General features: G+C 34.2%; 2 protein-coding genes across 3 annotated transcripts; one reads left to right on the forward strand and one right to left on the reverse strand.

Moving 5' to 3' along the window:
* Positions 1 to 8,144: 8,144 nt before the first annotated feature.
* Prosbeta2 (Proteasome beta2 subunit) lies at positions 8,145 to 9,865 on the reverse strand. The gene is made up of 4 exons (XM_067757085.1): positions 9,668 to 9,865; positions 9,423 to 9,602; positions 8,427 to 8,898; positions 8,145 to 8,366 (listed from the first exon to the last, which is right to left on the reverse strand). The coding sequence occupies exons 1-4, from the start codon at positions 9,727 to 9,729 to the stop codon at positions 8,232 to 8,234; spliced, it is 849 nt and encodes a 282-aa protein (XP_067613186.1). The 5' UTR covers positions 9,730 to 9,865; the 3' UTR covers positions 8,145 to 8,231.
* A 1,700-nt stretch (positions 9,866 to 11,565) lies between these two features.
* Positions 11,566 to 15,365, forward strand: mRpL39 (mitochondrial ribosomal protein L39). 2 transcript variants are annotated; one of them, XM_067756924.1, is made up of 5 exons: positions 11,566 to 11,772; positions 11,910 to 12,258; positions 14,485 to 14,585; positions 14,656 to 15,098; positions 15,171 to 15,365. In XM_067756924.1, the coding sequence occupies exons 1-5, from the start codon at positions 11,700 to 11,702 to the stop codon at positions 15,225 to 15,227; spliced, it is 1,023 nt and encodes a 340-aa protein (XP_067613025.1). In that variant the 5' UTR covers positions 11,566 to 11,699; the 3' UTR covers positions 15,228 to 15,365. The 2 variants fall into 2 exon arrangements, with proteins under 2 accessions (XP_067613025.1, XP_067613026.1); XM_067756925.1 differs by having other exon boundaries at positions 11,919 to 12,258.
* Positions 15,366 to 15,424: the final 59 nt, after the last annotated feature.

The raw sequence follows: 15,424 nt of genomic DNA on the forward strand, positions 1-15,424 counted from the left end.
AAAGTAGGACTTAAATTTAATTTTTATAATTAAAAACAATTTTTTTTGTGTTTTAATTTTACTGTATGAATTAAGTTCTTAATTTTTAATGATTGTTTAAATTTATTTGATTTCATTGTCTTTTTTTTCCAGGTTTGGAAGAAAAACATTTTATTTCTAATTTAACAATAGAGATTAACTTTAAATAATCTTGAATTTAAAATTTAATTTAATTAATTTTTCTTATTCTATTTTTATGTACTATTTTTTTCTTTTTCGTTTCGTCATCAATTAACGTGACGTTTACGCCGTCAATACCTATTACGGTATACGGACCAATATAGATACTACTATGCTTGTCGCGGGGTTCTTTTTCAAGCAATACCTTGTCAAATACCTTGACAGATATTGGTTGTGAACTTTTGTTATATCCGGTTTGATTTTTTAATTTGTGTTCTGTAACTGTTTTATTCGCTAATTCGTGAGTTTTTTGAAAACGAAATTTAACTTCTTTCGAATAGTTTTCTATGTTATAAATCGGGTCTATTTTATCGGTTTGCAGTTCTTTTGGTAAATTAGCTGCTTTGCCAAATACTAATTCATATGGTGAGAATTTATTATCGAATACTGTGTTTGTTGTTGTGTTATGAAGAAAAGTGAAATATTTCAAGTAAACATCCCAGTCGGAAAAATTGGGATTTAGAAAAGATCTTAAATATTCATTGAAAACTCTGTGATTTCGCTCTACTGTGCCAAGAGTTTCATGATGGTACGCTGTGGAAAATTTATGTTCTATTTTTAATAGTTTTGTTAACTCTGAAAAAATTTCATTTTTGTATTCGGTACCTAAATCAGTTTTAATCGTCTTCATAATGCCATATATTAGTATGAAATTTTCAAAAATAGCTGATGCGACCGTTTTTGCACTTTTGTCAGGTATCGCAATCGTTACTAAGTATTTGCTGAGATCGCATATAATGGTGACAGCGAACTTGTTACCATTATCGGATTGAGGTAGAGGTCCTATAGTGTCAATGACAACAATGTCGAATGGCTTACATGGTGTTTCGGTTAGGACTAAATTTTCTTTTGTTTTTGGCTTAACCTTATTCAAAAGACATTTTTCGCAGTTTTTAACAAATTTCGCTATATCGCGCGTCATGCCTTTCCAATAATATTTGGTTCTGAGTTTTGCATAAACTTTTTTGCTACCGAAATGTCCTCCTAAAATTGGGTCGGTATGGTAAGTTGTTATTAATTGTTGTTTTTTGTCTTCGTCTGTCACAGTTTCTACGGGTTCGGTTAGGACGATTTCTAAATGTTTTAAAATTTTATTCCCAGTGGTTTTCAGATCTGATATCGAAAAATATTTAAAAAGATTATCATTTTTTTGCAATTCAATTATATTAATATTGCGCTTGCCAGCTTCTTTTTGTAGCTTCAAAAGTAATTCATCTAAATGTATTATTTTGTTAGCACACGCAACCTTAATTAACTCAATCTTTTTGTGTTTTAAATGCGCATTTAATTCAAAATTCGTAATTTTACCACTTTTATCATAATTTATTTGTGATTTTACTCTGGGTATTTTCTTTGAAAATTTGTTTGAAAAATTATCATAAACTTGTAATTTTATGTTTTCTTTTACTTTTTCTTCTTTGAGTATTTCTTGTTGCATTAATTGTTCTTGTTTTGTCTGTGATCTTGTCTGTACTGCTAAAATTGATGTTCCTGAATTTTTTATTTCTTCTATTGTGATGCGAGAGAGTGCATCTGCTCCTACGTTCGTTTTACCTTTTATGTATTCAATAGTGAAGTTGTACTCTGCCAGTTCAAGTCTGATACGTGAAAGTTTTGAAGAGGGATCTTTCATATTGAACAAGTAAACTAATGGACGATGATCGGACTTGACTGTAAAGTGTGTGCCATATATGTATGGTCTGAACTGTTTTATTGCAAAAAATATAGCTAAAAGCTCTAACTCAATTATTGATTTCTTTTGTTCTGAATTATTAAATGATTTGGACGCGAAACAAATTGGTAAGTCAATGCCATCTTTATTTTGACTTAAAATGGCACCACAACCAATTTTTGAAGCGTCGACAGTAATTATAAATTCCTTTTTGAAGTCTGGGTATTGGAGAATTTGAGGAGAAATTAAAGATTTTCGAAGTTTTTCAAATGCTATATCACATGATTGATCCCATTTAAATTCCACTCTTTTCCTGCTAAGTTTATTTAAAGGTGCTGCTATGGAAGCAAAATTTGGTATAAACCTTCTGTAATAATTGGCGAATGCCACGAATCGTCTTACTGCATCTTTATCGGAAGGTTTCGGATATTTCTTTATTGCAATTATTTTGGAATCGTCTGGAAGTAGACCTTTTGACGAACATTTGTGTCCTAGGAAAGTGACTTCTGAACGCATGAAGTTGCATTTTTCGGGATTGAGACGCAAATTAAATTTTTTGCATGTTTGAAAGACTTGTTCTAAATTTTTAAGATGGTGAGCTTCGCTGCACCCAATGACTATAAGATCATCGACATATAAAAAGGCTTGGTTTGGAGAAATTCCTGAAAAGGCAATTGACATCATTCTTGAGAATGAATTCGGAGCTACGTTTAAGCCGAATGGTAAAACTTTCCATCGAAAAGCACCGCGATCAGTGCTGAATGAAGTGATGTCTCTAGAATCTTTATTTAATGGGATTTGGTGAAAACCTGAATACAGATCCAATGTAGAAAAATATTTGGCTCTGCCTAGATTATCAAGAATATCGTCTATTCGTGCAAGTGGGAATTTGTCTGCTATCAATTTTTTGTTTACGGCTCTAAAGTCAACACACATCCTGTAGGATTTCTGTCCATTTGGGTTTTTCTTTGGCACAAGTATCAATGGACTATTATAGTTGGAATAGCTGTGTTCTATAAGATCGTTTTGCAATAAATTATCAACTTGTTTATTAATTTCCTCTCTCTGACAGTATGGTAAACGGTAGTTTTTTATGTAAACAGGATTTGTATCTGTCAATCGTAATTTCTGTTCATAAAAGTTGTTAAGTGTCATACGATCGGTCTTTAGTGCAAAAATATCATCATAGTTTAGACATAAATCGAGAAGTTTTGGTTTGGCATAGTTTGGCATTTGTTTTTCTAAAATTGATTTTAATTCCTCTGACCTTTTCGAATCTTTTGAAAGATCATTGATTTTATACACGTTATAGTTGGTGATTTCATCCGTAACTATGTTACAATTTCTTACGTATTTTACCTCGTCAGTGACGTTTAATACCTTTATTATCGGATTGTTAGTGTCAACAATACACTTTGCGGTGAACACACCACTACAAATTTCCTGTGCGTCTATGAAAACTGGATGTTTAGATTTTTTCAGCTTAAATAAGCGATAAACTTCGCATCTAGGAGGAATTATCAATGTATTATCGGTTGTATTATGTAAAATTGAAATTTTATGGATATTTTTGCCAATGCCAATAGTTATGCTCTCGTTTGCATAGTCTATGATGCAATTGTATTTTTTCAAAAGTCTTTGCCTAAAATACCATCTGACGGTATATTGAATTTGTCATCTACTACATTTAAAGTATGTGGAATTGAAAAATTTGAATAAAAAAGTTCTGTTTTAATGGTACCCAATGTTGAAACTGTATCTGTCGTAACACCCGTTATATTTATAATATTGTTGTTATTTATAGAAACATTTTGTTTTAAACTTGAAAGTTTTATAATTGATATATCAGCCTGTGTATCTACTAAGAAAGTGCATGTTTTAAAAGAGTCAATACAATTCAGTTCGATAAAATCTGAGTAGTTCAGGTTTAAACAATAAATTGATTTATTTTGAAAAACGTTATTTAATTCAGATTCTGGTCCCCCAGTGTTCGCTCCTGAGGGCCGTTGGCGTTTAAAGTGCGTACACTAGCGTTATTTGTAGTATTTGAACGTCGATTGTTGTTGTTTCTGTTGTTATTGCTGTTGTTTCTGTTTACGGGCCTGCTATTGTTATTTCGAAAATTACCATTATTTCGCGAGCCATAATTATTGTTGTTATTATGCCTATAATTGCTATTGTTGTTTCTGTTAAAATTGTTGTTGTACCTCGAAAAGTTGTTCCTATTATATTGATTTGACCTGAAGTTACCTCGAAAACTATTATTTTGCCTGTTATAACGTGATCTAAACGCTAGTACCTGCCTTTCACTTGTTTGGTTATTTTGTTCTACGATCATTTTCGCAACTACATCCTTAGAGTCAGTAAACGTAGTTGACGCTAAAATTGATTTTACTAGGTCTGAGCGAGTGTTAAGCCGACAAACGTTGACGGTTTGTTCGACTGCCATTTCGTGCGCTTTTTCCTGAGTCATTCCTTCTATAACTAATGATCGTTCTAAAGCATCGGAGAGTTCCTCAACACGTTTAGCGAATTCAGTATGATTATTATTAAAAACTTTTAACGATGCAATTTTTCCTGCAACAACTTTTGAGTTGTCAGGTTTTATTCTACCTTTTAATGCATCTTTTATTTGTTGAATTGTTGTTACTTCATTTGGAATTGCCTCACGCGCTTTCCCTTCTAACTTGGATTTTATAAACGAAATGAAAGTATTTGTCAAATTTTCTTCCATCAAATCTTCTATCAAAACTATTTTATCTATAAAGGATGCAAGTGAAAGCGGATCGCCGCTGTAGTTTTCTCTAATTATGGATGCACACATAGTAATAAAAGTTTTCTTTTGCTCTGAAGTCGCCATTGTTGGTTGTTCTTCGCTAATTGTGTCTAAATTATTATTGTGGAGTGAATTGGAAAATCCAGGGAAATCCTCAAGAAAAGATACGTGACTTTTTTTAATAATACTAGCTTTGTAAGCTGAAGTTGTCGATGCGTCGGATAATTCTTCCTCAGTGTCAAAATCAGAACTTGGTTCGCTTTCTTGTATTAATTCAGAAAGATCTTTGGGTATTTTTATATTGCAGTTAATTCTAGAAAAACATTTAGTGAGTTGTTCTCTGCACTTTGACAAACTTTCGATTATTGAACTAGGCTTATCTCGATTTTCAAAATATGAATTTACTTGTATTATGATTTGGTTATAGCTTTTAATTAAAGCATCTTCATATTCTATTGATTTTTTCGCTGAGATAGATCGGTTATTTAAAACTCGTTTAGTAACTTTAGTGAAATTAGAGCGTAAATTTTTGAAATTGGAATCAAAATCTGACATTTGACAACTGACATCTGAAAACTTTATTACATTTATTGAAAATGTTTACCTCCGTGGCAGAAAAAAAATGTTTCATAAAAAAAATTCGGAAAAATGTTAAGATTAACGCTGTAGGCACTGTTTATATAAGAATGAAGTTGAAACTATTCATTCGCTCAGTAATTGTGGTTTGTAATTTAAAAAAAATTTTTTTTTTGTTTAAAAATCAGAGAATATTCGAAATATTCAAAATCGATGAGTTAATTGGTAAATCGTAAAGATTCACATATTCGAAAGGCACTGTATTTAAGACTTATTTTGTAAATGCAAGTGAATGTTGAAATATTTTAACCGCACTGTATTCGTTTAATAATGCAAAGAGAAAAAACTGTTGGGATATTTAAAAGACACTGTATATAATACACAGTTTGAAAAGAGTCGCAAATGTAAGATATGTTGAAATATTTGGAATACACTGTATTCGTGTGATGCTTCGAAGGAATTGTTAACTATTTGAATGGCACTGTATTTGTTGCAAAAAAAAATATGTAAATGTTTAGACATCTATGATGCTTAATTTCCGAAGAAATAATTGGAAAAAGAGAAAAGTAAGCTTTCACCGATAAAATAAATTTTCACCATTACTTTGATTGACTGTAACCCGTCTATGTTGATATTTAAAGTCAATGAGAATTTTTCAAAATTGATTAGGTTTGAATAACTATCGCAAAATTTTGGCGAAAAGATTTGATATTTTTGGTATTATACATATAAAATTGATGTATAATTTGCGTTCCAAAAAATGTTTTAAAAAAAATGTATGAATTTGAAAAAAATATTTTTTTCGATTGTATTTATTACGAAGCAATGTTCGCATTTAAAATAAAAAATTCCAGTTCCATATTAATGTTCGAAAAAGAAAGAATATAGTAATATATGCGTGATAATATGCATGTGATGGCCGTATATTTGAAATTATATTTAATGTGCATTCGAATTTTTGGCGATATTTAAATGTTTATATGTTTATATTTCAATATAATTGTTTTATGTATGTAAGTAATTTGAAAAATTCAATTTCTTAATTTAATTAGTTTAACATGTTATTGTCTTTAAAGTAGAAAAAGTATGTTGCTACATGCGTAGTAAACAAATGTTTAAGAAAAGTATGTTTATAATCAAAAGTGTCAAATTGTGTTGCTACATGCGAAGGCTACATGTGTATTACGAAAAATTGTTGCTAAGTTTATAGTATACATGTATTTATACTGAGAAAGCCAAACTACCTACGTATGTACAAAGTTAAAATTTTATATACGTATATTTTAAGGTACTGTACCGCCCTTTTTTCTGCTTTGCTTGCTGCCTTTGCTTGTATACTGCTGAAATTTGTTGTTGTTGTCTTCCTTTGCTGCCGTTACCCACTGATGCTTTTTCTGCTTCTCTGCCTCTCATTCTTGCTTCTGTCTTTTTGCTTCTTTTGCTTTCTCGAATTTTTGTGGATGAGTAAATGGCTTGGGGTTATATTTAACCGCTATTAACGGTGCTCTGTAAAGGCGTCACTGGTGGTTGTGTTTTTAGTTTCACCGTTATGGCGTGGTACAGCCAGTTCAAAATTTAATATCTCCATATACATGTATGTATGTATGTATGTAACACCACAAAATGTAGGTTTTGTGTAAGTTCCAAATTTATGTTTAGTAAAAATTGTATTTTTAAATTTCTTTTAAATTTTATCAAATTAGTTTTTAAATGTATATGTTTTAAATAGTCCATTTTGCCATATGTGGCTTTTTGTTTTGCAACTTTGTATTTTTTTCGTTTTTTTTTTTTTTTGAAATTTTGTATATTTTTTTTTGTAATTTTTCCTTTCGGAGTTTTGTATATTTTTGTAGTATTTGCAACTTTTGTAATTTTGTAGCTTTAAAATTTTGTGAAATTTTATGATTTTTGTATTTTTGAAATTTTGTAATTTTTGTAGGTTTGAAATTTGATAAGAATAAAAATTTTTTTGTAGTATTTTTGTAATTTTGTAGTTTTTTTGTAGTCTTTTTATAATTTTATAACTTTTTTTGTATTTTTTTGAAATTTTATATTTTTTTTTGGAATTTTATATATTTTTGTATTTTTTTTGTAATTTTTCGTAAATTTTTGAAATTATCTTACTTCGAGTAATTTTCTTTTTTTGCATATATTTTATGAATTTTGCAAAAAAAATTTTCTTCATATTGGCACAACCACCACGCACTTTTTCGTCGCAACCACCACGCACATATTCTTCCAGATTTTATTTTTAATTATGCTGCTTTTGTAGTGCAGGGAATTTTTTCCTTCCCCGACGCCAGTTTTTTCCGCAGGCATGGCCACGGTCGCCATGTAAGACGACCATCGTCACGGTCGCCATGTAAGATGACCATCGTGGTCATCTTTATTCTTGCGTCGTAGTTGACGCAGGTTATCGCCCAAACGCCTTAACGCAACTTAAGTAAGGCACACAATACTAATTGCGTAGACTTCTCGCACATACACTGCTTCTAATACCAAAACAAGAAACTGATGAACTTTACTTTTTAAATATAGTCTTTTTAAAATATTTTATTTGTTGAATATAAAAATGTTCACAAACTTAGAAAATTTAATATATATGTATTTATATATATATATGTGAGCTGCTGAAAACTTTGCTTCTTGACGAGTTGAATGCGCGAAATTAATTGGCGTCATTCAAAGTGACGTTTATGAAGGTAACCCTCATGGTGAGTGATTGGTGTGGTCAAAAAATTGACGTGGTTAATATTTAATGATTGATGTTATGGTCACTCAACACTTATCATAAGGGTTGCCTTACACATTACGCAAATTATTTCAGTAACTAACCATTTGTTGGTCCTACCAAATGTTATGTTCTAGATTTAAATACAATGGAAAAAAATTAAATTAAAATTCTTTATGTAAAATCTAGATTTATTTTCAAATAACCGCAAATTATATTAGATATTAAATCATCCACATTGTTGCTTTATAGATATCTTAAGCACCAACTTCCATTGCTTCAGTGTTTTCATCAGATGACAACTTCTTGTGGAAAGCTTCAAAAGGTATAACTTCGATTAATTCCTCTGTACCAATAAGTTCGGTTGTACCTGGCTTGAAGCGGTAGTTACCCTATAAAAATATTGAGAATTATTTCTTTACCAAACATGCACATTCAGCTGATTATCTTACATGTCGCGTGCCCTTCTGGTTAGCAAATTCATAATTACGCAAATAATCCACAGAACCCTTACGTATAACACATAAATCAATATTGGATCCCGAACCCAAATCATTGAAAACACCAGCAGCAATCGCATCACGTACCAATAGTTTGCCTTCTTCCTCAGTCATTTGGGGTTTCCAACGCGATTCGAAAACAGACATAGCAGCTAAACTACCAGAACCCATTGTTGCATACGGCAATTTATCTGTCGAACCATGTGGATGTATGCAATATATGTATGAGCCGGTCTTATCAACACCACCCAACACTAAAGCAGCGCTAATGTGACCCTGATAGCGGAAAAGAAATTGTTTTAACAATGTATTGGCGGCGACAACAGGCACTTGACGGCCGGTATTTAGGCGATGCATTTCCAGTTGCGAAGCAATCAAATCTGTAGTCATCTCAGTGTCAGCAGCGGTACCAGCACCACAGCAGCTAAGTAGGGAAAAGAAATACATATATTAGAAATTTGAGAGAGAAGCTTAACTGAGCAGTAAGTCGATGTTTTTTTCTTTGTTGTATGTTGCCAAAGCGTGTGGAATTCCGTTTGAAGCACACTGCAGTACGAAGGCAATTCGTTCCCGAGAAGGTCGGGTTTGTACCTTAATAGTGCTTGTTATCGGATTGTACTGGATCTATATCCGGCAAAAGACTATCAGCATCTTTAACACTCCCCAAAACCTTCGGAGAGTGTCTTTATTACTACAACTACAACAAAACAGTAGAGATGTTTATGAAACTGTGGGGTGACCGTGATATCGGGCAAGTACCTGAATATGCTAATTTCGAAACATATCTACATACATATATCGGGTTAATGGCTTTCAACAGCGATAACACTCCTTTAAACCTACTACACCATGATCAACTAGATATAGTTCAAATTCACCCCGCGTTTCTCTCTTAATTGTTTATAGAAAAGTTGCGTTGTGCAATTTCATATACATAATTCTACTTACTACATATTTTTGGCGAGGTAATGAATTTTGGAGCAGTTTTTGTCTGAAACAATGGGACCTTCGGTGGCACGCGTATCTGCTCCCAAGATTACACCATCCTTGAAGATGATACCTGCAATAGTTGTGCCGGTTTTTACCGTCCTCGGTTGCTTGAAACCAGATTTGATCAGCATTTCATTGCTGTTAAAGGGAACACGTTAAACATTAGCCTAGCCGTTAGCTTCGTAGTAAACTCCATAACTTACCGCTGACAATTATCGAAATTGAAGCCACCTTTGGGCACCTCACGTACTTGTTCCAAATGCATTTCTTCGCTTCCAGTTAAGTTGAAAACTCGTTAATTTTTATAAAATTACTATGTAAAATTATAAATAGCTCGCTGATGAAAGATGACCAACAAATTTATGACAGCACTATTTTTTATGCTGCTTCTATCGCGACGAGTCATTCAGAATAGAAAAGTGCGTAATTCACAATTGTTTGATGGTAGAATTAAAAAAAAAATAATTTTTAGGTCCTTGGTGTGTCGGCACTAATAGCTCCGTCATATAAACAGTTTTTCATATATATGAGTTTAACACAAGTTTATGCATTATGAGTAGATTGCACGTATTTTTATGGAGTACGGTAGATCGAGAGACATTGGCGGCATCTGATATTGAAAATTAATGAACTCCCAAATTTTGTTGCAAGCAAATCATAAGAAGAAGAATTTTACATTAGCTTTGGCTCAGGGTGTTGGCACATTTTGCAAGTGAAATTATTTTTCCCACTGGTTGGTAAATTTTCTAACATTTTTCGCAAATAAAAACAACAATATAGCAATCGAATACGACACAAAATATGTTAGAAAGTATTTTTGTTGTATAGGGAGAATGTTTATAACAGTACTTCGCGAAATTTTATATGTGAATGGGTACGGCGTAATAAACTTCAATTGCCATATCTGAAGTTTCTTCATATTTACAAGCGCAACATCTTGGTTGATTGTGCTTGTGTTATTGGAATGCATAAGCTTGTATATGATAGGTTAGGTGGTAGCTGCCGTGATAAGGATAGTTCACTTGTATATGATGAATCTATATGAAAAATGTTCTTGTGCCGCGACCCTAATATATGAGGAGCTAGGTTCATATTACAGGTGGCATTAAAATACATCAGCAAAATTTTAAAAAATGTAAAGGGATATTCGGGATTGAAATAATTACAAGAACGCTTCGCTTACTTTGCTTTGACGCTTGGAAGCCTTCTATGTAAATCCGGCCTTAAGGGCCATATAATGGTGACTTGATCATAACCAGATAAAACAGCAGATCGAACCAACCTTATGGAAATCAATGTAAACGATTAATGGTGCCATACCACAATGCTAAAGCCACAACAATACCATAGCCGACCAATTGGTTTTTGATTTTTCGCCATATCCATAACCTAAATTTATTTGAGTTTGAAAATTAATTAATTAATTTAAATTAATGGTGCCTTAACCTAAAAATCGTGAAAATTTCATAAATATGAAGAAAACGCAAAAAATTATAAACATATTCCACAAAAAATAAGTCTTTTAGTCAAAAAATATCCAAAACAATGAATAAAATCTACAAAAAGTTATTAAATTCACCAACACAAATATTTTTAGGTTATGGATATGGCAAAAAATAAAAAAAACAAATTGATTGGCTACGATACGGTTACGACCTTAGCGTTACGATAAGGCACCAATAATCGATTACATTGATTCCCATAAGGTTGGTCAAATCAGCTGTTATATATAAGGTTACCGATAACGCATCAGTGTCTGCAGCTTAAATATAAGGTTACCGATACTGTTACCGATAACGCATCAGTGACTGCAGCTTAAAGGGCGAATTAATGGTGACTTATAACCATAAAGCCATAGCCGGAAAAAACAGTTGATCACACCTACCTTATGGAAATCAATTTAATCGAGTTAGCGTTATGGTATGACACCATTAATCGATTACAATAATTTCCAGGTAGGTTCGATCAGCTGTTTTATCTGGTTATGGCTTTATGTTTATAAGTCACCATTAATTCGCCCTTAACTTGTTTCGTGATAAAACTAACAGTTCGCCAACAGCTGTTGTTTACCCACCATTCTTATACAAAACTGTGGCAACATTCAAGCCGCAAGCACGCTTCATCAGCTGTTCAATAAACCAACTGATTTGATAACAACTTTTGTGCCGCTTGAAAAAAACAAATTAGGGATTTTATTTCGAAAGTTAAAAGAAAATTCATTAAAAAACTAGAAAAATGACGGCCACTAAAACGCTCACCAAATCAGTATTGCATATAGCAAGTCGCTTAAATGGATTAACAAACCTACGTGAGTATCTGATTAAGAATACAGTGGATGGTGTTAAATAAAATGTAGGTTTTATATAAACACCAAACTGGAATATGCAGCAATGCCACTGCTGAGATGCTGTACATATCTTTATAATACCCAAAAATTAATACAAGATTTTCAAGGTCATTATTCCGCCGCCAGTACAACCGTCATAAGCCCAGCTGTAGCTAAACGCAATGACCTATTCTCACAGGAGCAGCGACGTCAGAAAGAAGCAGTGGGAAGAATCGAAAAAATTGAAGTGCGTTATCTTGGATTGCCAGAGGATGTTACACTCGCTATGAATGCTTCTATATCTACACCCTATAATTGTGCACAGCACTTAAGTGAAGGTCATTGCAAACGTTCTGCACTCGCATTAATCGACGGAAATGTGCCTTGGGATATGCATCGTCCGTTGCCCGAATCATGTACATTGCAGTTGTTGAATTTCACCGTAGCTGATCCACATATAGTAAACAAGTACGTACCTATTTATTTATTTATTTACACGATACAGTCCTCACAGAGAGGTAACTATTTAAAAAAACAATAACACAAAATACAATAAAGTTATATAATTACCATAGTTGAGGCGCCTTATATGCATACGTTTACACCTAATACAAAAAATAAATTTATTGAATCATTAAATAAATTGAAACAAATGTAAAGTACTCAGATTGAAGAGACCTCCTAGGAACTTAAGAAGTAATCTCCGCAAGCATTATGAGGAAATACGGCACCTGAGAACTCAGCTGTATGTAGAACAAAAGCACAAAGAGGTCCTGCGGGATATCCACAAAAAGGCGTCGTACCTCTGTGCCTAAAATTGCCTAGCGAACCCCGTTCTTAAAGTCAAATATCCTAAACTCGCAGTAGAGGAAAGCAAGCCACCAAGTAGACACGCGTCACCTTAGCTCAACTTCGACCTGGATACTGTAACAGGTTAAACTCTTACCTATCCAGAATCAACCCCGAAATACAAAACGTTCGTCCACCTTGTAACGTGTCCCCACATGACACCAACCATCTTTTCAAATGCAATGTGGAACCAACGCCTCTAACACCCCTTTTTCTCTGGCCCACCCCTGTTGATCCTGCAAGTTTCCTCGGACTCCCGTTAGAGGATATTGATGACAATTTGTGAGCATTCGCACTTATTGGGTGGGGCGTAATACTGCTACAACAACAGTATACAAAGTTATATCATTTCAAAGTTCAATCTGCAAACCAATAGTTATCAGCTAAAAGGCTGTAATATCTAAAATATCTATATGATGCACATGGAAAACGAACCGATTACGGCGCTGATTCGCGCTAAAGTCGAGATCCCTTGGTAACCGGGGACCAAGTTGTGGCATATGATAGCTGTGCGATTCGACTCCTGCGTTAGAGGATATTGATGACAATTTGTGTAATGGATGGTGCGAAGCACTGCTACAACAACAACAACAACATTCGACTCCTGTCGCATCAGGTTCGTTTCAGGGCTAGCTTGTCATGAGATTATGAACTGACGTCAATAAAGACTTTACATAGACTTAATGTGTCAATAGTGTTACCATTGTTTGCTTGCGACCAAACGGAAAACCCCCATCAGGTATCGGGACTTATGTTTTAAAATATCTACGTCCTCTTCGCAGCTCTGCCGCCCCTATTAGCTGGAGCCTTGATCTCGCGAGCGCGGGACACGAACAGTGAACGTGCTCAACCTTTTCTTCCCTCCAACCCTCAGTTCCCACATCGGGATACGGGATTACTCACGTAGATTTAGTAATTATTTAGGAAATATGAAATTAAGTATTGCTATATATTTTAAGGTCTTTACGGTGTTGTTGTTGTTGTAGCGATAAGGTTGCTCCCCGAAGGCTTTGGGGAGTTTTATCGATGTGATGGTCCTTTGCCGGATACAGATACGGTACGCTCCGGTACGCTCCGGTACCACATCACCATTAAGGTGCTAGCCCGACCATCTCGGGACGATTTATGTGGCCACATTAAACCTTCAGGCCAATCCCTCCAGTTCCATGAGGAGCTTGGGGTCACCAGAGCCTCGTCTGTTAGTGAAACAGGATTCGCCGCGGATAGGTGAGCTTGAAAATTTGGTTTGGAGAAGCTATATATTGCGCTGGCAACCTGAAGGGTTGCGCTACTGAATCTGGCATTTTAGTCGCCTTTTACGACAGGCATACCTAACGCGGGTATATTCTGATCCTAACCCGCTGGGGGTGGTCTTTTACGTGTTTCGATTTACTGCCTCATTAGTAGTAATTTTTTTGAAATTAGTTCTGGCTACTTTCGCGACTATATTCAAGAATATTTTGGAATTGTTTCTATTTAGTTTTTGTAACCAATTCGTGCATCATTTCAATATTCTTCCTTGACTTCGTATTATATCGCGTTTGATTTAAGATGATTATCGGAACTCTTGATCATGTATATCATAAAAAATTTGGGAGTCTTTACGGTATTGCTCGGAATGGTTTTCATACCATCTGTCGATAGTTTCAAGACTATCTGCGGATCATATCAAAACTGCTTATTAATTATCATGTCGGTTTCATTTCTGAGGCCCTTCTTACGATATCATTTGAACCATTTTACTATAATCTCGTAAATATTTCGGGATCTGTTACTTGCTTACAAATGAATTAACACAACAATCTGGCAATCGCGCCTTTTAAACTGTGATTGCTGCTTTTTCAGAGCATTCTGGCGCACATGTAGCTTCATGCTGGGTGCAGCATTGGAAAACTGTTTTACTGAAGAGGCACAATTGCAACTCCATAGTTTCCCTGGACCCAATAGTAAGCGATGCATACATTTTTTTGCCCTTAAAAAACAAGGAAAACTAACATTTCGTCCATCACATTGCAGTTAAATCCGGTAGTTTTATTTACGATATAGTACTACGTTCACAAACCTGGGCGCCTAATAAGGTAGAGCTACGCGCTATTTCCGCCGAAATGATTAAATTAGCAGCAAAAGATTTGCAAATTGAACGGCTCGATGTAAGTGATGAACTAGCTTTGGAAATGTTCGCCGATTCACATTACAAACACGAACAATTGCCTAGTATTGCACAGCAAAATCACGGGCGGGTTACACTCTATCGTCTGGGTACACATATTGATATATCGCGTGGCCCTATGGTAGCCTCCTCACGTTTTCTAGGCAAATGTACTGTAACGGTAGCGCATAAGATAGCTAATGAAGGCGAAAATGATGCATTATATAGAGTGCAGGGTGTTGCTTTGCCAGCTGGGTTTACGTTGAGTCATGTTGCGTACAATACTTTGGAGGAACGTGCTAAGAAACTGGTAATTTTTGAATACTATTTTGTTGTAAAGAGATTATGTAATTGAAATTGTATATATTTTTCGCTTTTTTAGAACCCGGCGCGATTGCCTAATGAACCATTTGAGGATTCACAACAGCAGATAGCTTAAATTATACACGTTAAGTTTTTTCTTAATAAAAATTAAGTTTTTGTTTGTTTTATATTTTAAACATATTGCAAATATCTTAATATATAAAAGACACGTGCCACAACATTTTTGGGCGCGATGGACTCCTAAACTACTGAACCGATTTTGAATTTGTTTTGCACCCCGTGTGAAGTTTGATCTAACTTGAGAGATAGGAT

This window comes from Eurosta solidaginis, chromosome 5 (genome assembly GCF_040869045.1).
Source record: "Eurosta solidaginis isolate ZX-2024a chromosome 5, ASM4086904v1, whole genome shotgun sequence".
In the NCBI taxonomy this organism is placed as follows: Eukaryota; Metazoa; Arthropoda; class Insecta; order Diptera; family Tephritidae; genus Eurosta; species Eurosta solidaginis.

Bases quoted from the DNA above. Each gene is read 5' to 3' on its own strand.
- Prosbeta2 (XM_067757085.1), bottom strand. From the start codon at position 9,729: ATGCATTTGGAACAAGTACGTGAGGTGCCCAAAGGTGGCTTCAATTTC. The intron at 8,899-9,422 runs GTAAGTAGAATT...TTCCCTACTTAG, and splicing joins TACCTCGCCAAAAATATGTA to CTGCTGTGGTGCTGGTACCG. The intron at 8,367-8,426 runs GTAAGATAATCA...ATATTTTTATAG, and splicing joins ACCAGAAGGGCACGCGACAT to GGTAACTACCGCTTCAAGCC.
- mRpL39 (XM_067756924.1), top strand. From the start codon at position 11,700: ATGACGGCCACTAAAACGCTCACCAAATCAGTATTGCATATAGCAAGT. The intron at 12,259-14,484 runs GTACGTACCTAT...CTGCTTTTTCAG, and splicing joins GATCCACATATAGTAAACAA to AGCATTCTGGCGCACATGTA. The intron at 14,586-14,655 runs GTAAGCGATGCA...ATCACATTGCAG, and splicing joins TAGTTTCCCTGGACCCAATA to TTAAATCCGGTAGTTTTATT.